Genomic DNA, 24422 nt, shown 5'->3' with positions numbered 1-24422 from the left:
AAATGAATTTCAAATCTATATGTTTCCATTCATTTTTTTCCTAGATTAAGTAGTTTTGGAATTTAACAAATGAGTAATCTACAGACGAAGGCTGAAAAAGGGGAATGACCAATCACTACCGACTTTCAGAAAGAAATGCTTTGTGGTTTTCTACCTTAAAAAGCAAGATCCCTGCATCTTCGACAAGAATAACCTGGTTCATGGCTGTTCCTTCAGTACCTCGGTATAGAAAACAAAATCGTAAAATTTGAAAATATAACAAGGACCTGAAGTGTTCATTCAAGACAATTTTATTCTATTCAGCAAATCTAGTCTTATTTACAAAAACGTTTGTGCCTAAAAAAACTTTTGTAGTCACGTTAAGAAATTATTTCAAGCAACTACTTTTGTACATTTAAGTCTTGCTATATATAGCAAACTTTTACTGTTCATAACTGCCACCATGGCAGCGACTAACAAAATCTCCAAAGGTGCTTGCAATTTTCAGCCAGCTTCTTCGGCTGCCAAGTCGTTGGGAGCTTCAACTTCGTTGTTTAATTTCTCTTGCATCAAGCTTTCTTGCTTGTTCTTTTTTTTCCAACGATCGACACGTTGTCCTTCCGTCGATGCAAAGATGGGACGGCTCCTGGCTCAGAGGTGAAGTGGATTTAGTCTGCACTGTTATGGCGTGGAAATGGTGAGGCTGGAAGACTGTGCCTTTTGCTTCGCACGGATAGAGGCTCACTTGAAGAGGCGAGAGTTTCATCCAAAGAAACAGTTCTGCGGCGGATTGGACGTTTGGTTTGGGTCAACTCTTCAGGGTGTGGTCGTTCTCTATCAGCATTTTTCTGTCCATTCCCGTAAACCTGAACTGCGTTGATCTTTTGAGACAAACTTTCTCTCCGTTCGAGTATCTGCTTCTTGAAAGCTTCCTGTCTTCTAACAATTTGCTTCAAAACCATCTTCTTCTCTTTATCAAGCTGTCCTAACACAAGCGACAGGTCTTCTTCTTGCTTGGTGTTCCTATCGATGGCTTTCCTCATATCAGCTGTAGGCAAGAGGTAACGAGGCAACTGGTCCTTCATGTCTGTACACAGAAATACACTGAGTGCGTTCACGATGTGTGAGGTGTTAAGCAATGATACTACAAAGCTTAGTGCTTGCTTTTATATGGTGAAGATGCATTCTTATTAGCGTATTGTTCAGAAACAAAATATAATAATTCAACTCTCCAATGAAAGGTTTTATCGGCGCTTCAGTACTGCATAATCTTTTTGTAGGAAAGCAGGTTTATTAAAAAAAAAAGAGCTTATTTATGTCGTAAAAGATGATGGAAATGTTGTCACAGATGACTATCAGATACCTTTTCCGCAAGCAGGAAATTGGTCAAAATAAAGCGGTGGAAATTACACTAGAATGACCCTCGACGTATATGTAGTTATATGATTAATTTTCAATGTTATTATCACTAATCTCATTAGCTTTTCCTTTGTATTATAAAACCCCTACTTACTGGAAGCAAGCAAATTTAGTGCTGTTTTAAATATACTGCACAATAACTTTGCATGATTTTGTTAACTTAAACTCACTACCTACCAAACTGAACCGTTAATATTCCTCCCTGTGACCTGTGCGGCATTTTCGATGAAATATTACTGATTATCGAACTACGTATTCAAACGAACAATAACTGACCTCAAACAAAGTCACTTTGACAAATTGTGATGGATAGCATTGTGAATGGCTTAGGAATCTAAATTGGAACTGTCTAGATGCGAGCATAATATTCTAATCATCCCGCCCAGGTATATTAAGGGACTGCCTCGATGTCAGCGTATTCGGAAAGCTTCGTACTCAAAACGTTTTCTTTCCACATATAACAGCGTATACATAGCTGGCGTTTTGCAGTCTTTTTACTTAGAAAAGCGTTTTCAAAAGTACAGCTTTAGGAGAAAATTTTGGCGGGATGGGAATTGACAATGGGTTTAACCGTAGTATTCACGCTCACCGTCATTCCTTACTCGAATAAAAAATGTAGTCTCTTAAATCTTGATTAAAGATTTCAAGTTTTTCACTTCTCTAAATAACTTTATATTGTTCAGAATACTTTGACATGTAATTTTGAAAAGAGTTCAAATTCAGTGATACTTAATTGTATTTGAAAGTTTGAGCTTGAAGCGGTGGATGCAATTTGAAAGAGTTTGTCGCATTTTGCAGTGCACAGTAAGAAAAGTTTTATACTTATGAACCTGCAGCGATGAAATTAAGCCTAAATTTCAAATAAAACGCGTGACCATTTAGGAAATTTTATAAGGTTACAGGAAAGGGGATTCAAGATCTCAAGATCATTCCCACAAAAGGCAAAATTTCCAATAAAGATTAGAACCGATCTTGTGCACTTATTTATTAGCTCAGAGATAACTTATAACCTGTTTGCAGTTAGGTTTTTTCTCTTCACGGACAACCGATCTCAGCACCCGCCCCCTTAAAACATCGCCTCATCGTAAAGAAACAGCGAGTGAGCGCATGAATAATTACTCAGTTATGTCCTTTAGCGTCCCCGGGGCTTTTAATCCCATTAAGTTAAAATCTTTGTTCTTAACGAGTCATGAAAGAACCTATTTGATTAGTTTCACTCCAACAATTTCAAGCTGCTCTACAAGAAGTTACTGCTTGGAGCTTCAGAGTGTCGCTCGGATGAGAAACTCTCGCATGCAGATTGAAACCCTGATCCTGAGGAACCAGGAGGCTCCTCAGTTTCCCGTAACCTAAAATGGATTAATCGGGAAAAACGGCTGGACTCATGATGAGATTATTTCAGTATTTATGTCCTTTGAACTACGGCTGATTGTTCAGTTGTGTCAAGTTATCCAGAACCAATCATGATACAGACGATCGGGTGACTGCTCTCACATACTGTGCACGATTTTCACGCGCTTCATCTCTCGAGGAGTTTGTTACACGTTTTTCTTCGTAGCAGGCTTTAAACGCTATTGTTTTCATTAAGATTGTGATTTACTCTTCTGTCGTTAATCTCGTAGACGGCATTGTTCTTTTAAACGCTATGGAATTGAAAGCGGTATTTTTCTCTATTCAAGGACTACAATCAGGCCGGAGGTACTTACGTGCCTCGAGTGTTCGCGCGGTGCTCACGCACCCGTTACATCTTACTCCAGGTTTTATACAAGTGAAAATTAAATCTTGCATGGACTCAACTGAGATTTTATTTTATTTTTCGCTCTTTATATTCAAGATGGAGTTTCAACGCTGCTGATCTCAGCGGTATGTGAGGCTGAGCGCGTAAAAATTGGACTTAGAGAATATTAGTGTCTATCTCGGTCACCATACTTTAGTTCCCTGTTCCTTTCCAAAACGGTTTGCGAGTGGATGTTCGTTAAATCCATTCCAAGCACTTCGAATTTTGTTTTATTCAGCTGCACGCACACAACAAATATTTTTTTAACTTTTTTCCGAAAATGGAATAGTTTCCAAATGTCGAAAATGAAGCGTCTGTAGACGGAGGCTGCAAGGGGCGAACTCAGTTGCTTCATTCAAAATTATTCATTTGCGGTGTTCAGTTTGGGAAGCAATGTTTGTGCATTTACGGCAATGCAAGAATTTAACTTGGCTATTTGCACAACCGCTTTAGGCCGATTCCGTTTCGATCTTTCATAAAGAAACAACGTGTGTGTTTAAAAACGCGAAAAGTATCAGAACTTGTCATTCATAACACACTTTAATTTCATTCAGCTAGTCTAGTCTTATTTACAAAAAAGATCCTCACAGAAAAACTGCTGAAAAATACTCGTTCACAAACACGTTTATAGTCTCGTTAAGGACTCATTAATGTACGTCTTATTTGAAGACACTTCACTGTATTCACTAAGTTTTCGTCTTTGAAGCAATCTTTGATTACTCGTCGTTTCAGCAGCGGTCATGGCGGTGACGTCTGAATGCCTGCGAATCGCATTTTTAAAAGTATTACCCAGTAATTTTATGCCAGCTTGGTCAACTTTCGTATCTTTAGGGTCTCCCTCTTTGTATTCTTGCCAGGATTTCTTTTGGTGATATATAATGCTGGGCATGATCAGGACGTTATCTGTTTGTTGACGCGAAGATAGCACAGCTCCCGGCTTAGAGGTGAAGTGGATTGAGTCTGCACTGTTATGGCGTGGAAATGGTGAGTCTGGAAGACTGTGCCTTTTGATTAGCACGGATAGAGGCTCACTGGAAGTGCTGCAGGTTTCATCCAAAGAAACGGTTCTGTGGATTGGACGTTTGGTTTGAGTTAACTCTTCAGGGTGTGGTCGTTCTCTATCAGCAGTTTTTTGTCCATTCCCGTAAACCTGAACTGCGCTGATCTTTTGAGGCAAACTTTCTCTCCGTTTGAGTATCTGCTTCTTGAAAGCTTCCTGTCTTCTGACAATTTGCTTCAAAGCCATCTTCTTCTCCTTGTCAAGCTGTTCTAATACAAGCGACAGGTCTTCATCTTGTTTGGTGTTCCTATCGATGGCTTTCCTCATATCAGCTGTAGGCATGAGGTAATGGGGCAACTGGTCTTTCATGTCTGTACACAGAAATATAAAGAGTGTGTTTCAATACGATGGATGTTTAAGGTGTTAGGCAATGATACTAGAGAGCTGTCGGTGCTCGCTTTTATATCGTAACGGTGCATTCTTGTAAGCGCGTATTGTTCAGAGACAAAAAAGAACAATTCTCTTCTCGAATGATGGATCTTATTTGTATTTTAGTGCCGCATCAGCGCTCGTTTGGAAGGTAGGTTGAATAGGAACACATAGTTTGATTAGTTTCTTTTTATGTTGTAATCGCTAATCCCATTAGCTCTAACTTTGTACCACACGTTACAAGTACCGGACAAATTTAGCGCTGTTTTGAATAAACTGTACGATAATTTTTATAAACACAATGTGTACTTGCACCCGCTACTTACCAATCTAAACCGGTAATTTGTCTTCGTAAACTGTACGGCAATTTCGTAGACATGTAATTATCTACTTTTAAAATTGCAAATTAATAGTAATTGACTTCACACAAATGTCGCTTGAACAATATGTGATCGATTGCTTTATAAATGGCGTAGGATCTAAAATTAGCTTGAAAGGATAGAAACTTATTTCCATGTCTGAAAAGAAACTGCTTACCTTGTTTTCAGGGCTTGAACATAGACTTCAGGACTGGGAAGTTTCACAGTGAGTGAGGATATGAGCAGTCATGAGCAAGTGCATTTATTCGTGGTACATGCTTAACGTTCACTTTTCGAGTTGGATCCGTGGAAAACACAATTCTTTCGCCTTACTATTTTCTCAGTGAAGGGCGGGCTCATTATGTATTCAATGCACGTCGCAGAACGTCTAAATCTGTTCTTCGGCTGCATCTTTGTTAGCAAATGGAACGTGTGAAAAACGTGAGCTGAGAAAATCTTCAGATAGCGCAGGCGACCCGGAAGTGTGTTGTAATTAGACCGTTATCAAGGTAAATAGCCCGTGACCACTTCAGTGATTGCGAGAGCTTGTAATTCAACAATTTAATTGAACAGTGTTCGCGTCCTACCTGTGAAATTGGACCATATGGTACGCGTCATGTGTGTGCATTTTACCGAGTTAACTGATGTTTTTCATGGAAAAGTATGGCTAGTTCGTTTCTTAAATTTTGTCATATTTTGATTATTTGGCAACAAGTCTTCGTGTCGTCGAATTCTATCTGTAAACACACTCGTGGTTAACTCGTGATTTTGACAAAGATGTATCGCAGCCGGATCTCAGCCGGAGAATAAGTCACATTTCCAGTAAATAATTGAAGAGTTCAGCAGAGAAAACTGTATTTTGTACTGTGCTTGTCAAATAACTCAACACTAAAATTTTCAGTAAGGGCTGCATTTACTTTTCATAAAGTTTCGGCTATTGCGGTATCAGCTCAGTATGCCACAAAATTAACATCCATGCATTTCCTCCATAAAATGGTTAGAAGTCTTTGTTTCCCGGATAATTTTGTTCAGCAAGCGTAAAATGTCGGCGAATAAACTGAGCATGAATTGAAATATGAGTCAATGTTGCACCAAAATGCTTCCTCTTCACATTATATTTCGCAAGATCGTAGCTTAAATTAATGGAGGTTAGGTTGCGAAATATGAATTTTAAAACAGTTGCTTAAGTTCTTGTCAAGTAAAAGTTGCCTGAACCATTTTAACATGAAAAATCCTCGTTCACCTCACTATTAGTATTTTTTAACATTACAGGTAATGACTCAGAATTCTAGCAAATTTTTCCGTGTTCATGACCTTTACAAATTAGTGTGAAGACCAGCCAGGGAGGTTGCTAAGCTCTTCTGAGCTCATTTTAATCTTACAAAACAAAGCAGCGAACAATGGCTTATTATACTCACCAAACATTTTCTGTTTATTTAAGGAACTATTTTAAGCCTGTTTACAATGCAGACTAGTTGCATTACTTGACGAGCAGGTTGATCAACAACAACATATCTTTCTGCGTCTCAAATTCTTTAACAACCATGAAAGAAACACTTCCAAGATTTCTCCTCCCAACCGCCGATATGAAAAAAGCCTTAAACAGAAACGCGAAAAACGATGAAGATCTTTCGTTTCTTCTTAAACGAATCGAGAAAGAGAAAAAAGTTGCACTCGAGCAAGTATCAAGACGACAGAAAGCTTTCAAAAGAGAAATGATCATGAGACGCGAAATTCAAAGCAATATAAACCTAAATTGTCAGTTCTTCGAACACACAGATTTGACGAATAAGAAAGACAACGAGAAGGCGCGCCTTGATATTAACCTTTGCAACCGTCGGCGCAAACTTGGAACTGCACAGGGGCTACGAAGAGCATCTTCTTTTGAAGAAAGCCTCGCTTCTTCCAAAATTGAACTACCTCCCGTCAGGACCAAAAGATACAGCCTGCCAGCATCTCCAATACAGGCTAGATGTAAAGAAGAAGAACTAAGAGTGAAAAGTCTTAAAATTGATAAGCCGTTTCCAACTCCCAAAGTTGTTACTGATTTCTGGACAAAATCGCGAGACTATGAGGCTACAAATCTTTTTTGACGGCACTCGACTACTACCGCAGGAACGATTGTGCACGTGGACGACAAATCAAAACTACTTGATCGACGACACACTTCACTTCATAATTTATTGCCATTTTCAACCGAGAAACACTTCTTTGAAGAGGAAACTGTTGTACGACTACCCTTTTGATCAAAACATTCAGCCAGTTGGCATAAATTTTTGTGGATCGGAATTGACGTTTAGATATCTCTTTGTAATTAATCAGCTTTTGCTGATTAATAAACACGGTACTTGTCCCAGATTTCTTGATTGATTCCTCTGCGTAGAGATTTTAACCTTAACATACTAAATGGGTAAAAACGTGAATCGTCAGTTAGCGGATGATGTAATCTTTAGGGCAATTTGATACCTTCCCATGGTTCCTTTGTCATTATCGCTCGGTCATTTCGCATTTCAAACATAGAGTCAGAGATTTGGCAATCGGGCATGCGCGCTAGTCTAAAGCACTCTCTAAGATACATGCGGCCAGAATCATTTGAAAATATGTGGGTTGTTTTGTCATATAGATAACATGTTAACTTAAAAAACGAGTTTGAAACTAATATTAACGGCTTAATAGCATCACTAAAAACAACATTTATTTTGGGTTACCGATTGACAAAAAAAGACGACACCTCATTATCCAATAACGTGCACAGTGCTCTTAAAATGTGACCACTCTCTGTTGCCCTTGAGACCTCGTTATCCTCTAACAAAGAAAATTCTGCTGACTTCATGACAATACAGAGATTACGACTTAACAATGGTCATCGGTGGTTTAAACATATATATGTGCAGGATTAGTATATTTTAAGAAATGGTATACAAATTAAATTTTATTAACTTCTCAAAACAAAAGATTTTGAACGCAAACGTGAATAATCCCAGCACCTTTACGTTGCACGTGCTGCATTTTGTTTTGGGAGAGCAGTTCCAAAATACCCTCTGCTAATCCATTTCTAGTAGCTTATTTTGCAACTTTTTTTCGGTTAACTGTTCATTATGTACATGCGTACTACATCTCGCACTATTTTTAAATGCTCCTGGGAATGAAGTCAGTTGGAAATGAACAAAAAACGTTGTGCACGCTTGAATGTGACCGCTTCTTTCCTCATTTATGATGAGTTTCCTACAGTCATTTGGTCATCAGCTAAAAGCTTGGCGTAAAAACGAGATATTTAAGAGCATATAAACCCAAAAAGAACTCATTTCTTATGGTTTAAAGTTCTATATTTTTTATTACTTTCTCAATCCTTCTTAACGATTTCATTCGCCATTTCCATCGGATGTGAAAAACTCGGCGGCGCACTTCAGTTGGAATGAAAAGATTGCAAAATCGCCCATGGAAAGAATAGCTTGTAATTCACTGATTCGGAAACAAAACAGACTTAAACGGAGTTCCAATTTTTAACTCACTCTAATGAAGTAATTCAAGGGTAATTGTTCATGTTAAATGCAGTCATTGTATTGAACTTTTAGGGCTCAGATCAGCATTTTCGTATGACGACCATTTCTGCAGTTAAACATGCAACCAAAAAATTCTCATAATGATTATTCGGGGCGGGTAATCCAGTCTTTTGGTGCATAGAAGAGGCTGTTCTGGTTGATTGAATGTTTCATTAATCGTGCTACCCTGAACTAACACGAAAACTGCATTAAAGGAATTATTTGAGTGTACCGCATCCAACGGCAAGGTGCGAAATATATTGTACGTGATCAACATAGCGTTTTAAAGCAAACAAACGTTATACGACAAATCTTCGACCACATCTGACAAACCACGGAACTGAACCTTTGGAGAAAGGGATGTCTCTGTCGAATAGAAAGGTTTTCTTACCTAACATAAAACTCAGTCAGAACATACGAAAGGCAGTGCAGAAAAATGTTGCCTGTGAGGAAGAACTGATAAAAAGGCTGTTCGATGTAGACTTAAAAAAACGTGATGCACTAAACGAAATCACTTTGAAGAAGGATGCGTTCCTGAAGGAGCAATGGCGACTACGACGGGAAAGTATGCCAGATGTTTATTCAAGACACATTCTGAACCAGCGGCTGTTATTTTTTAGTTTTAGAAAGGCGCGAGACGAGCTAGAGTTCTCAAAGATTTCTCCTTCTTGTAAGCTGGTGACACAGAGGCCAGAAAAATTAAACATAACAGACGCTGAGAGAGAAAAGAAACATTTGGCTGAATCTGACTCCTTACAGAGCAACAATAAAGAAAAAGACTTTGATGGAAAAAACGCAGAAGTACACTCGTGGCCGCCTAGCCCTAAAAAAAGCTGTAGAAAACCGATCCTTAGGAGAAGGTCTGTGGCGGATGTTGACCAAGCATTCAGCTCAGATCCCGTAGGACAACCAGTATGGCTCAGGCGTCAAACGATTCATCACATTTTCCAAACTGCAGTAACATTACAAATGATTGGCACTAATCTAGGAGGCAGTAATTGTGACCCTCTTCTCATTCCAGCTAGTGAAGGAAGAAGCTTTGGAAACCCAACGATCTCTAGATATAGAAAAGTTCTTAACAGAAGGATATCGTTACAAGCCGAACCCTTTCATCACACAAGTTTTTCAGTCGAAAAGTCCGAAGAATCTTAAAACAAACAGAAATCGAAGAGCTTGGAGGAACGTTACACGCTTCCCTATTAAAACAAAAATCAAAGTTCCAGAAGAGTTTCATTTTAGGATCTTACCCAGTGGTAATTACGTATTCAAATTACCACTACGAATCAATTAAGTTATTCTGGAAGTATAAAACAATGCTACGCGTTCAGAGAATCAATGTCACAGTCACGAGTAATCATTGCAATTTACTGAGCGTAAAAAACTATACTTTTCTTACATAATGACGAGAAAACATTGGATTTGCTGGTTTAAAAGCGGCTTGTTAACAAGACGTAATTAAGTGGTCCAGTATTGTTTTGTCATAGCAAAATTGGCACGGAAAGACTGATCTGCACAAGGCTAGCCCCCTCCCCCCCCCCAAAGATGAAACGGAGCGGGGGAGGGTGCGGCTATACGTAGGCTAGCACAAGGCAAGATGGTTCCTAAAAATTTCGCTTGTTGTTCTGCACATGTCTACCTCATATCACGCTGACTCAAGCGTGCCTGCAATAAGTAATTAGAACGATGGATATGAACAGGAGCCCATTATATGAAGCAATCGATAAAGTTGACAAATGCAAAATTCTTGAGCCTTTCAAAGGTTTTATTGATCTGAATGCCAGCTTTATTCAAATTGCGTTTTATTTGTGAAGCCAAACCATTCTAACAGCTATATTCTGTCAGTGGGAATCGTAGACGAAAAAAGTTATGATTGTACATTTCATCTTGATAATAACAATAGAGCTTTTCATTCATGACAATTTGTATTTCTGCAATGAGAGGATTTTAAATCTAAATGTTTGTTTCCCACAACATTACTGACGTCATGATTGTTTTTAGTACGGGTAGTTACTACGTTGTTGCTTCATATCCTTGAAGTGCCAGGCCCCCTCAATAGCACCATAAGGACACGCAAAGTAATCCAACGCTAAGCGGTTAATGATCGCCTAGCTCTTGAACTCCCCGAAGTGATTATCGCGTAACTTCTCCCCATAATATTAATACATTATCCAGCAAACAGGTAATGAGAATACTCAAAGTAATTAGGTAGGAAAGGATAAGTTTCTAAAGAAACTGTGGTGCTGCGTCGGTGGGAGAGTATAGCAGGTAATTTAGTGTTAACAACTGAGTTGAAAACGTATATTAGCCACCGTAAAGGGTAAAAAAGCTGACGTTTCGAGCGTTAGCCTTTCGTCAGAGCGATAGACGAAGGGCTAACGCTCGAAACGTCAGCTTATTTACCCTTTACGGTGGCTAATTTACGTTTTCAACTCAGTTGTTAACACTAACTTACTCATTAGGTAGGAGTTCTTTACCTGATCAAACACCAAATTCTTACGACCAATTTGCAAGGAAATGTGGAGAATTATCAATTAGATCGTGGGAGTTACAGGGATAAAAGTTATTTATCAGGGGTTTCCACAACTTTTTCCATAAGCCTTTGGTGTTTTTGGCAGCTGTGAACAAACACGAAAGCTTAATTGCACGCTAAACAGACTGCGATCAGAGGTCTTATAAGTTTTATAAGCGGTGGTAGATCGCCGGTTAGGTAATGAAACCCCCTTTTATTAATTACCTTTGACGATATAAAGTCAGTAAGACTCTTTGAGGTGAGTAATTACTTAACGATAAAGGATAATTGGATTAAATAGCAGTTAACCCTAACTAAATGTTGATGCTGATTATTTTATTGGCTGATTTGGCTAAGTTTTGGTCGACAACTTTAATGTAATGAGTAGTCTGAAAATGAATTATTTTCAGAATGAGTCAAACATTGCCGAAAGTCAAAAGATCTGTACACACGACGCATAAAATATTAACTTACAACAAGAAAAGACATACGAAAAATTTGACATAACAATAAACAGGATTAAACATTCAAGAGTAAAAGAAAGTGTACTGTCGACTGCGCATCTTTCAAATCTATTTAAGACTAGACCATTGTTGAATTTTATCGTCCATGGCTGCTTCATTAGGTAATTCCGAAACCCTAACCCCAACGGGACCACAGGGAGTATGACAATTTCACAAAAGCAACAAATCAGCGTTCAGTTGAGGGCGATCAACCCTTGTACCTTTTGGAGCCGGTGGCAACGCTGCACTCCTCATTTGGTATGTTAAAACATGAGGCAGGAACCTTTACCAAGATACCTTTTGCCAACGCTGGTTATGAAGAAAGCTATTGAAAAGAATGCTAAAGAAGATGAAACACTCACTTTTACCTTGGAGAAGTTGGACAACGATAGACAGTTAGCGCTATGCCAGGTTTGGGGTAAAAAAGAAGCTTTTATCAGAGGAACGGCAAAAAAAAATTATCGGTCGAGGTTTAGGCGGAAAATATCTGTTGATGATCTTGGAATGATGAATGAACACATTCCAACGTGCGCTGCAAGTGGAGAAATGTGTTCGGCTTCAAGGAAAACAAAGAATAATCAAGCAGAAGTAGGTGATAAAAGTCTAGAACTTTCTGGGAAAATATCGTTGAAGAATGGAAGGAAATCTTCTCGAGCCAGTTACATAGATAAACTACCCAGCTTAAATGATAATCACCACAGCGCTAAATGTGGCCCAGAGATTCATAAATCAAGACGAATTTCATTCGCTGCTTTCGAAACTCCACGTGATCCGAGCATTAGAAGCCGATTCAAAAGGCGAGCAACCATGCATCAACTCTAGAAGATTCAACGACGATACCGAGGCAGTCCAAGGCGATACGCGCTCGGTGGCTTCATTTTCTAACGAATACACACAAACTGGGATGTTACTAATTGACAAATGCACTCGTCAAAATAATTGTTAATCCACTTTTACAAGATTATTGATCAATGAAAATAATTTATGAAAAGAGGTTAATTACCTTGGAAAAATTTGAGCGTTCTTTTCAGCAATGTTGACTCCTGTATTAGTCTCTGGAAGAAAGTGATTAAAAAATGAGTTCAAATTTATTTTCTCATCTTAATGACAACCCTTGTCGTAGTTCACAACACGCTAGTTTTTTTCCTGTTGCCCATTGGGGTACAGTAGTAGCGACATTCTTAGAAATCAAAATTGTTCAATGTTTTACAACCGGTTGATATTGAAAATAGCATCCATTTATATCGTGAAACCGTCTCATTACAGACGTCTCAGCGTATTCCTCATAAAGCGTTGTACTTTCTTTAAATAAGAACATCATTAGTTTTGAGACATTCACCGAATCAAACAGAAATAAATTTGAGCACAAAAAATTTTCATTTAGCAGCCCTCCCTAAAAACCAGCAAGCCCGAAAGTAATAATTATGATAATCGCTAAATTTCCGCTTTGAAGATCAAAGCTCTTGCGAACACAAAGGCTTAATAAGATTAAGTGGGTATTTGGATAGCTTTGAATTGAAAAGATTTGACAAAAGAATGACACCTTTGTGAATTCTTTTAGGACTTAACACGCCGCGATTATATATTCTGGAACACTTGATCGCTTAAACAGAAACGTTTCTTCCCTTTTACTCGGTTGTTGAGATTTTCCTTTGACTCCACGCCAAAAATTTTATTGTGCACCGAAAAAGGATCAGAGGAATCCAATTTCAAGATCATGATGGTTTAATTATTATTAATAACATCTGAGCCTTGAATGATTCCCACGAGGAACATAACCTGTGTCCCTGCATATTATTTTTGAATATCGGGATCAGGGTCCAACGATAATAAGATAACAAAGGGGAAACGTGAGCATCGGAGAAGTGTATCACGCATCACGAGCAAGGAACATCAATGTCAGCCACACCCTTAAGCTTCGCTACGTTTACTCAGGAAACCAGTTGGAACCTGAGACACAAGCCCTTCTCTCGTTTACTTTCGTGTTGACTCGACACCAAAAATTGACTGTGCATCGAAATGGTTAGAGTGAAAAGGAACCCAATTTCGAAATCGTGATTGCTATTTTTCACACCACTCCATTGAATGATTCCCATGAGGAACAATCCGTGTCTCTGCAAATTATTATCTTTGAATAAGCCTAAACATGATGTGATCTGTGTCAGAGGAGCAACAAAAGGGGAAACGTGAGCATCGCGGAAGTGTATCACGCGGCACGAGAAGACAACATCAATTTCAGCTGCATCCTTTGGTTTAGTTACATTTGCTCTGGAAACGAGCTGAATATGACAAAAGAGAATACACGTACACCATTACTCTTGACCATATGTGAAGAAATTAGCTTAGAAATGCAACCTCATCTTTGGCACGTCAAAATATTACGACATGCATGTTACATCACATGTTATGTTCCGTTTTGGTGCAGTCTGTGTTCATTTTCAGTAGTTTTTTCTAAAGTGGATAAATGAGCCTAAAGACATAAAACAAAAACGCAAAGCCGACCGGTCTATGAAACGTTCCGAGAACGGTAAAAAAGCGATATGATAAACAAATAATCAGTGTGTGATAATAATATCATTTGGTAATTAAGAAGAATAAAAGCCCCCCACGTTTTCATTTAATTTTGCTATTCTTGTCTAAAAGGTTAATATTTTCATTGCATTGGATTCCAAGTTTCATATACAGCTACAAAAATTACCGAAAATAAGGGTATATATGACGTAGGAATCTAAAGCGCGTAAAATCAACCACGGCACTCAAGTTAATTTAAATGATATATATTACCTTTGACTGTAATTAAAGCTGGAAATTAATTACTGTGTTTATCAAAGCTTCCAAAGCAACAATTTCAACACATGAGTGGTCGAGAACATTAGACACGGATAATGGTGACAAGTTGACAATAGTCTGGAACCTGTGGGCTTCTGCAATAGTTCAGATAATTTAAATACTTTTAAGTTTAGATAGTTTCAAAGAGATAAAACTACCTTTCTACCTTTCTACCTTTCTGAAATTTGATTACATGCAAATATGGGCAGGATTCTCTCAGAAATTTCAGGTAAAAAAACCCAGCAACCTTACTCGGGTCATAAGTGTTTAATTTTGCATTGATAAACATTTTCATTGTCATGTCTCTCTTGAAACCCAGCGAACAATAGCGTCATAAAGCCTGTTATAAAAAAAAGAAAGCCATCAATTAACTCATTGAGCTGTCTTAAGCTTCACCGGTTGAGTTAGTATAAGATTTTCCGCTGCAATTGACTAAAACCCCTCTAATCTTTCTGGTAAAAAACTTTTCTCCTTGTTCATCAATACGTCAAGTGTAATTAAACATAATGATCAAATCCAATTAAGCGCAAGTTAACAAGTCCAGTGTGCTAAAGCTTTATCTTCGAGTCCTCGTCATTTTGGAACCACGATCATTATTTAGACATAAATGCCTGTATGACAATGTAATGAATTCTTACGACCCCACAAGGTCCCTCAGCCTTAACTTGGTGTAAAAATGTAAGGAGAATTTTAGAATCAATCTGTGAAGCTAATTAATTCTTTTCATTGCGAAACATGTCTTGATTGTTCGTGCTCGCTGATTGTAAAATTAAATCAAAACACTTCAAAACAAACCTGCGAGACACTAGAGACTTCACTAGTCACCGCACTTCACTTGTGAAATAATCATAACAGTGCAGGATTTGGTCGTATTTTTCTTACTGGCAAGAAAACATGAGGGAATTTGTAAAAAGAACAAGATTGACTCAAGACATGAAGAAAGCCATTCAAAGGAATGCTAAACTCGACGAGAACTTCTCAGCCATTGAGCGACAACTAGACAAAGAGAAACTGATGACTTTAAACCAGCTATCGGAGAGGAAAAGAGAATTCATCAAAGAAAGGGCAAAAAGACGACTAAGCTTGCCAAATATTGAGACGACAGGACCTCGTTCAGTGAGTTTTGGGCGGCAGAAAGTCCCTTCAACTGAGGAGGGCAAGGACGCCTCTCTTTGGCTTCAATTTTCTGACAAGCTAAATTTTCATCCAAGATCCTTGAGTCCAAGCAACAAGCAGGACCCTGAACTCATCAGTGTGTCTTCCCTGGGCTCAGTTAAGAAAAAGAGCCATTCAGATAACACTTCAAATGATATTTATGATACTCCTTTCACAGATGAGAACAACGTTTGTAGACTTCCGCGTCTGAAAGATGAGGGAGAAAACGAACACGTGCGAGCTCAACTGCAAAGTTTCAAGCCTAGAAGGATCTCTATTGCAGCACCTTCGCTATCCCTTCATATTTCAAAAAGACTTGGGCGAAGAGCAACATTACCCACTTTATAAAATGCAAAAGCTTGTTGACTAGTTGAATTAGCCTCCATAAGACACAAGTTTTGCGATGCGTTAAAATTTGACTCACAATTTTTGCTAATAGAAAACTGCTACACAACGAGTAGAAGATAGACGAATTTGTGTTCAAGTCTCAAATGTGCATTTGCATGTTCTAGGTTTAAATCTAATTATGTTAATAAAAGGTGAAAGAAATTTAAGAAAAGCAGTGCGTTTCAATTTGTAACTAACTTATGCAATAAAAAAGACTCTAATATTAATAAGTTTGCTGTTTAACAAATGTTCATGAATGTTATTTATGTTTTTGACTCGGTGCACAAGAGGGCGTTGGAGTAATCAAATCCTGCAATCTGAATGGGCCATTACAGCGAATAAATTTCCTCATTATGCGCGTGATGCACGGATTTACTGCGTCGGATTGCTTTTTGCCAATAGTGAAAACACGTGCATTGTCTGTCAATCCTTCGCCATCTTCCCAATTTCAGCCACGACTTATTTAAAAACTTTAGTTACACATAATTTATATTGACAAGCAAAGTTATTGTAAGTGAATTTAAACGTTTTTTTTAGCACGTTTTTTTTTAGTTAGAGGTTGGATGATTACTTTCAGTCTCGTACCCAGACCTTTTGCGGATAAGTGGCGCATATGTACGATCTACGTACTAGATCACTTTGCGTCTAAGAACATTGTCTATTGAATCAGTGAATTATATATTTATTTATTTTTCATTAAGCATCATGTGATCAAATTTCAACCAAGTTCAAGACTGCAAAATGCAAGACTCGTGAATGAAACTTTTTTTTCTCTGAAAATAGATGTAGCTGGCCACTGAACCGGATGCAGCGCGATCGATTAAGGCAAAGTTAATCCGTATAGAGGGCTTTTGTAGGCTGCGTTTGAAGTTGAAATATTATATTCTGTACCTGTTCGTACCAAAATTGTCACCAAAATTGAAAACAAACACTGTCTTAGACATACGCACCATTGAAAACGTATCACGCAAGCTAGATTTTCTCCTAACAACTGCAGTAATTGTTTTACTCAAAACTTGGTGAAGCAAAGTTTTATATATTGGGTATACTTTTTTCTCGGAGTCTCCTCGATTATTATATTTGGAACCTTAAACTCGTGTTGTCACCGATTAGTCCACAACAGTTTGCGCTTTGCCTCTTTTGCTCCAGTCATCATTTCGTCCAGACTGAGAACTACACATGAGTCAAGTTCTTCATACCTGGCCTAGTATTTCTGGTGAATCAGCATAAGCTGAGATTGTTCCAATTATTTAGATTCAACAGCGGCAATCAAACTTTGAAAGAAAATTTTTCTTTTTTCATCTCGAAACCTTGACTTCTTCGCAAGCTTTTGTCGATATTACATGGGGGAAACAGATGGGGAACGCCACAGCTCGTCACGGCAAGATTTTCCCGCTCTTTTAGTGAATTAATTCCATATAAGGAATACTCGTCCAAGGCCATTTTTAACAAGCTTAGACAATTGCAATTCCTGTAAAAGCCTGTTTACAGATTTTTACAGTTTTAGTTGCAATTGCGAACCGAGTGGCAAAATGACTTGAGATTTGAAAAGGAGAAGAAGAAAAGTATGCGAGATCTCGATCTCGGAATAATTAAATAAAGAATACAGAAAATGTTATTCGTTTTGTCACGAGCGCAAGACAAAAGCAAAAAATCTGAGTAACTCGACGTCATACCGATAAACTCCATAGACTTGGATGGTGGGCTTGACCGTTTCATTAAAAACTGGATCATTGGATAATGCAATTCAAGAGTTTTCATTGGCATAGCCATCATGGATTATGAGCCATTATACTATGCGCGTGCATGAAGACGAGGTAAACCGGAAGTGTTTTTGTAAATTGTCACATTCTGTTTGTTCTTACAAAGTAAAATTGGGACGGTTTATGTACCATTCAGTTAGTTCTTACAAAATAAAGTTGGGACGATTTGTCTAGATTAGTCTAGCTTTATTTTGGGGCGTTTTTAACCAAACAATTATTCCACTCGCGTTTGTGGGATATGAGATGATAATGGCCAGCTCGGCCCTACTCGCCTCGTCGGCTATCCATCGTCTGATATCCAACGAGCGCTCGTGGAATAAATGTTTAATATCCTAATTAAATTTTCGTTCCCTTGAGAGTTCGAAATAGCGCAGGCTCGTTTCCGGCGCAGCGGCTGATAATCGAGCGAAATATTAAACGACGCGACAGAAGCGGCGGTTAAAAAAGCGATGAAGGTCTGGATCGGGTCGCCTAATGATGGCATTCTTTAAGCGACCCGACCCAGACTTCCCTCAGTTTTTCACTCCACCGATTTCACCGCGTTGTTTACTATTTGGCTTCATTTTACTAACTGAAGGCCTAGAATAGTCTTTGTATAAACCGTTTCAAATTACTGAATTGTCGAACCTTCATGTAAAATCGTGTAATCTGACTCCACTTTGGTGAATACGAACTTTATGTTATTTCCTGTTCAGTTGACTGTATTGCGTGAAACTTAATAGTTTTCCCTTAAACAAAAACTTTATGAACTAAAAATGCTTCCAGTTTTTCTTTAGCGCAGACGTCGCTTTTTAATTTTCTTGCTCATAACCGTGGAAAGAATACTCAATAATAGAGAGGTTGAAAAGATGTTAGTTTTTGTTCTAAATCTTCATAAACAACGGATTAATCCTCTGAGAGGTTTATTATCCGAGATAAAATAGGCTTGAATAGAATTGGTTAACAAAGGAACATAAGCTCACCTAAAACACGATTAGGCTAATTTTCAAAGCCTAGGAATTGATTGGCCGTCAATTTTTTCAAGTTTGGTTCATTAAAACTGCCGCGATAACTCGCTTAGCAAAATAACCTACAATGGCGGAAGAACCCGAGAAAAAAGCTGGGCACTTCACTTTCAGTCGAAATTTGATGAAAGCAACAATGCGGAACTCTGTTCAAGGGGACACTTTAAAGAAAGATTTGAAATCTATCCAAGGTCAACGAAAGAAACTCGCGCATTCCTGGGAACAAAGGAAGGAATCTTTTATGAAACGAAAATTTAGCAAACTACCTGTTCTTCGAATAAGCAGAGGAGAATCGGAGAGGGAAGGACTTTCGGATGAGAGCTCAACAGCAAACAACGAAAGGTTCAGTAGAGCAGATAATTATAAGACTTCTTTGGATCATAGAGGTGGTATGTCTTCGCAGTTGTTTATCAGTAGCAGTCACCATGAAAACAAAGATGGTTTAAATGTACCTCTTGGAAACAGAAAAGCACACCCAATGAGTGTTCCAAAATTAACAGTGAAGGACTTATCAAGGATCATATATCCTGGCCAAATTTCTCAATCTGCCGTCCTCAGCGACCCAAAGGAGACTCAAAACCAAAATGCCTCTCCAATCACGCCGAATAAACTTCATCGCCGCTTTGACAACTTAAACATTAACAAGGAGCCTACGATACAAAGTAACAGCTCTAGCCCTGTATATTCTCCGCGCACTCAAATGCAACAAGGTTATTTTAGGACATTTACTCTGCACGCAAACGAACAAGACCCAATGCAGGAAATCAAGGAGATGCCTGGATCTCCTCCAATTCAGATACGCAAACGCGCTTCATCATACATGATGAGGCGAAGTGAGGTAACTTCAGAGTCTAGCCAAAACGGAGACACCACTTCAAGACCCCTTCACCAGGTATGAGACAATGTTTAGCTTTACCTGAATTACCAGCAATGATAATAAAAAATCCATGTTCATGAGCAGGGGCTACTCCATTACAAAACCTTGTAAACCTCTGCAACTTGATATCATCAAGTTTATCTGACAGTCCGCCATAGTACCTACATGCTGAAAACTCTTAGGCGGAAAGAGGCAACATGATAATGAAGTGATTTGCCCAAGAACACAGCGCATTGGCCCGGCCTGGTCTCCAACTTTGACCCCTTACTAGTCTAATTCGTTAGCACCAGGCAAACCTAATTTGTAAAGCGTTGATCGAATGTAGAATATACACCCCTGTAATCGGAACGGAATATGATGAACGCAGGATCCGTTTAAACTGGTGATCATTCCCTTTCCTCTCGTTGCCTTCATGTTTAATTCAGGGCTGATGCTGAGAGGAGAATTAAGATGCTAATCACTCTTAGGGGTGTGAGGGTTAACAATGAGTTTAAATGGCTTTTATGCCTACACATTTCTCAGAGAAGTTTTCAGCTGATGAAACGTGAATAGGGATTGGACTGATGAACTCAATCAAACTGGATGGAAACGAGACAATCTTGGTTTTATCAACTGGGTTGAGTTTCAAAGCTGACGTTTCGAGCCTTCGCTCTGACGAAAGGGCTAACGTTCAAAACGTCAGCTTTGAGAGTTTTTACGGTGGCCATCAATCCTTTCTCCGTTGACTTTTCTTACGTTTAATATTCCTGTTTCACCCGCTGATAACATCAAACTGAAATGCAATTCGCATTAACTTTAATTTTCATTTCTTCATCCAAAAAATTTATGATTTATTCTGTCTTTTTCTTAGGAGGATAAGCGCAATATGGGAATTCGAAGACATTTCTCTTACCCACACTCAAGAGAACTGGGAAGTCCGTCTCAACCACCGAGACAACTTATGACTGTGAAGGGCGTTTTCTTTCCTAATATTTAGCACAATGATACCCCCAGTCACGAATTACTGTTCTCTATTGGGTACTTGAGAAATGAACCGCACTTCCCATTGGTTTACCAACGTAATAACCCACTTTTCTCGTGTTCTCCTAACATCTCGTGTGGGTTATTACGCTGGTAAACTGATGGAAATTTCGGTTTATTTCTTTACAATTTTCTAAGGTTTACGGTGCAATAACGATTGGTTTTTGACCAATCTGGGCGCTCGTAATATCTCAGTTATTATACAAACTTCATTGGTCCAGGAATTTTATTTTCCTTACATTTACATACTGGTATTGAAAGTGATGAGAAATCTCTCCATCCAAGGTTTCGAAATCTTTGAAAAAATTTTTTAAAATCTTCTTGGAACAGTGGAGACACAATTTAAAAAATAACAGCTTTTAACAGTTATGATTAATAGCGATATTCTCTGTGAAAAAATGCAATAGAAGACACTTTCTGAATGAAGCCCTCTTCTCAGACAATTCGCTTTTTAAAGACATAGCCCTCACAGATAACACTGAGGTTATGCCCACGCTCCTTCTAGTTCCTTAAAAGCTTAATAAGACTGGCACATGCTCACAATCCTTTATGTGTCCATCTTAGAGAGGTTTGATGATTATAATCTATAAATATCCCTAAGGTAAAAACCATTCAGACACTATGCACATTATTGGTCAGCAATTTTATACACATCTCGCACTGGAACAAGTTTGTGTCCTCTAAATGGCTCCCTTGCCACAACACTAATATACTTCTTTTCCTCAACTGGTTCCTGCTGACCCAGACACCAATGATATGGTTCAGCACGCTCACTGCTATATTTCACAAATCCCTCCACTAATGCAAACAAAGTATTGTCTTTACCAAGACCAACCTAACAAAGAAAGTTAAAAAAAAAATTTCATTCAAATCATAATGTACTCAGCACCTCTAAACTAAAAGACACAAGGCAATTATATAGTTAAGAGGAGCCTAACTCAAACATATTTCAGTACAAATTGATGGGAAGGGTCAAAATGACCCTAAAAGGCACCTAAAATATATTTATGCCCCCCAAAAATAAACTTTATTACTATTATCACTTTGAAGGCCATTGATAAAGTAAGAACTGAAAAAAATGAATGGAAAACAGTTTGAACAATCACCCAACAAAATACCAAAATCTTCATTTCAGCCTGCAAAATGCACTGCAATGCCCAAGAAGCAAACTGGGAGCTAGTCATTATGTTGGTATTTATAAACCTGTGAATTGATAAGTAAATGACTGTGAATATATGAGGCAACCTTTGCAGTAATGAACACTACTTAAGCATTCATGTATATGATTTTCATATAGTCACAGTCATTTATTCTTTAATGTTCTCTTCTTCTACAAATTTCTAAACACCTGCTTCATCAGTGAACCAAGAAAATGGTTTACGGTCATTTTGCCCCATGATCATTTTGCCCCCAGTCACTTCCCTCCAACCAAAAGTCAGTTCGCTCCATAGTCAAAGTCACTTTGCTCCATGCTAAAGTTACTTTGCTCCATGTTACAAGTCAAGTGTATATATGTTTACAAGATTCTATTTGCCTAACTGATGTTATATGATCTTGACAACATGTTTGTAATTGTTTGTTTCATTCTCCCTAGTCTCTCTCTGTCCATCATGCCATGCTAATGTTGTTGATGCACTCAAAATGTGCTCGAATTTCAAGAGGTGTATATATGCTTACAAGATTGTATTTTATAGTCGTCCGATTTATAAATACAATCTTGATGCCATGCCGATGTTGTTTGATGCAAAAATCACTGCTGTTGCTGTAAACCACATAAACTTACATTTAATCCTGGGTGATATTTGACCTCTGTCTTTTTCTGCTTCAAAAGCATTGTCCCTGGTGTGACACGTTCTCCTGTAAAATTCAGAGAGAAATGGTTACATCTGTCAACAATCAAATTCCACTGTTCAGTTATCTAAACTGACTCCTTAATACAAAGTCAACCCTTTTGCTACATAAATTTTGATTAGTACTTATCCCTTAACATCCTGTCAGAGTCCTTGAATAGTAACATGGTTCTTTGGTTTTAAAACACATTCCCAACTTGAGAAAGTGACAATGTCAAGTTCCCAACTGGAAAGTTTTGTGAAAATACTTGGTTATAAGATGCACCATCAGTTTTAGTGATTTATGTGCGAACAGAAACAGAGCAAATCCTGCCAATGAACTTAGGGTAGAACAAAAAATCAGATTTAAATGATAAATGAACCAAACAACTCTGCTGTAAGACAGGACAAGACAAGACAGGACAATGCTTTATTCACATAAATCAATTATTACATTAAATTATAATGATATTTTCATTTTACAGTATTGTTGATTGATTGAAAATGTTTTTAACTAGTATCAAGATGGTAAGATTACTTTGTAAATTAGGGAGCTAAATAAAACAGAGGTTTTCTTGTTAGCTCCCCAACCCACCCACAAAAGAGAATAGGAACAAAGCCTAACATAAGCAGAAGAGAGGTTTTACAAAATAATTTTAAGTCAGGTAGCTATTGTCAGTGAAGCTCTCTGCCATGCAAGTGTTTGACTTCAACTTTCAATTATTCCAACAAGCTGCCCCCAAACTAAATATGACCAAAGCTTCAATGCTGAGAGTAGAATTGTTGAAAAAGACTAAATTTTTGCCCAAGATAGAGTAGTAGTAGTGGCAGTGTTTCACAATAAATACACAAGCAAATGCATGGTAATTGAATCCTTATGAGTTAAAATATCAAGCTTACCTTCGGTCCTCCTTGGTCCATAACCCTTGCCTTTTCTTCTTCTATTGTGATGCTGACGATTCTTTGTATGACCTGCAGACTTCTTGGCTGCTGTTCGGCTCTGTATAACAAGCACTGGCAGACCTGTTGCACAAAACTAGCACTTTAAAACATAGTCTTTTTCCTTTTTCCTAGTTCTACTGACTGATGTATCTATCAACCCTGACTCACACTAGAAACTAAATTACTGTATTCAATCGATTAAACGCCGTCCTCGAATAAACGCCACATTTTAGAGCAGAAATTGTAATAAACGCCAAAATTAAAATGGTCAGTTATCATACTATTTTTTACAATAAATAAATTGGATTTTAAATAAAAGCTGCCCTCGAATAAACGCCGCACTCGAATCAGGAAAAATTTAATCAATGCCGTGGCGCACGGTTAATCGATTAAAATACGGTACCTCAACTCGATCGAGTCGCAGATCCCGAGAGAATTCGTGACCCAACCAGATCCGGTTTTGAAGTATAATAATTTACCAATCAAGCTAAAGAAAACGTGCGGGCGAAAAAGCCCATTTGTTCACAAAAATGACCTGAGTGTCCTACTACAAGCTGCTAAGGTCTGTATAAACATGATGAAACTATTGCAGACTGGCATGGCATGACAACATTTTACTCCAATCATAAGACTTCTGTTTCGCTTTTAGAGCTAGTTGATACAACTCACTACAATTAATGTTGAATTTGAAACAAACTTCGAGATCTACTCACATTTAAAAGGTTGGAAAACTCCCAATTTTCGAGCGCAAAGGGCCGCCATCATGGCAGCCATGTTCTTTTTAAGCCATCGAATTAGTCGTTCAGCGGTATAATATTGACTACACTATCTGTAAATGTAAGGTACACCAATGTTCCGGTCGGAAATACAGAGGATTGAGGCGAGGAGACTGCTGACAGGTCAGATAATCTAAGGCGTTACTATGTCACAAGCGCCAATTATTTATTAACAAATAGAAGAATAATTGCTTTCACATATACAGAAACCAAAAAATTGATTAATTTTTGTCAATATACTGTAAAATGGTTCGGAAATTCTTGACGCGCGATTTTGACTCTTCCACTGCTCGGTCGTAAAAAGTACTTGCTAATCACTTTCA

At 38.2% G+C, this 24422-nt stretch overlaps 1 protein-coding gene across 1 annotated transcript; it reads right to left on the bottom strand.

The window, feature by feature from the left end:
• Nucleotides 1-20343: 20343 nt before the first annotated feature.
• On the bottom strand, nt 20344-24143 carry LOC131772528 (large ribosomal subunit protein bL27). Its single transcript, XM_059088451.2, has 4 exons — nt 24037-24143; nt 23282-23404; nt 22336-22409; nt 20344-21387 (listed from the first exon to the last, which is right to left on the bottom strand). Exons 1-4 carry the CDS (start codon nt 24095-24097, stop codon nt 21181-21183), a joined length of 465 nt encoding a protein of 154 aa, XP_058944434.1. The 5' UTR covers nt 24098-24143; the 3' UTR covers nt 20344-21180.
• Nucleotides 24144-24422: the final 279 nt, after the last annotated feature.

The sequence above is a fragment of the Pocillopora verrucosa genome, chromosome 1, assembly GCF_036669915.1.
Source record: "Pocillopora verrucosa isolate sample1 chromosome 1, ASM3666991v2, whole genome shotgun sequence".
NCBI classification, from domain to species: Eukaryota; Metazoa; Cnidaria; class Anthozoa; order Scleractinia; family Pocilloporidae; genus Pocillopora; species Pocillopora verrucosa.
Note: the sequence above shows the minus strand (reverse complement) of the source record. Positions and strands in the feature narration are given on the sequence as shown.

Coding starts and splice junctions, on each gene's coding strand:
- LOC131772528 (XM_059088451.2), bottom strand. CDS start 24,097: ATGGCTGCCATGATGGCGGCCCTTTGCGCTCGAAAATTGGGAGTTTTC. Junction 23,405..24,036: donor AGTTTTCCAACCTTTTAAAT/GTGAGTAGATCT, acceptor TTTGTGCAACAG/GTCTGCCAGTGCTTGTTATA. Junction 21,388..22,335: donor AATATCACCCAGGATTAAAT/GTAAGTTTATGT, acceptor TTTCTTTGTTAG/GTTGGTCTTGGTAAAGACAA.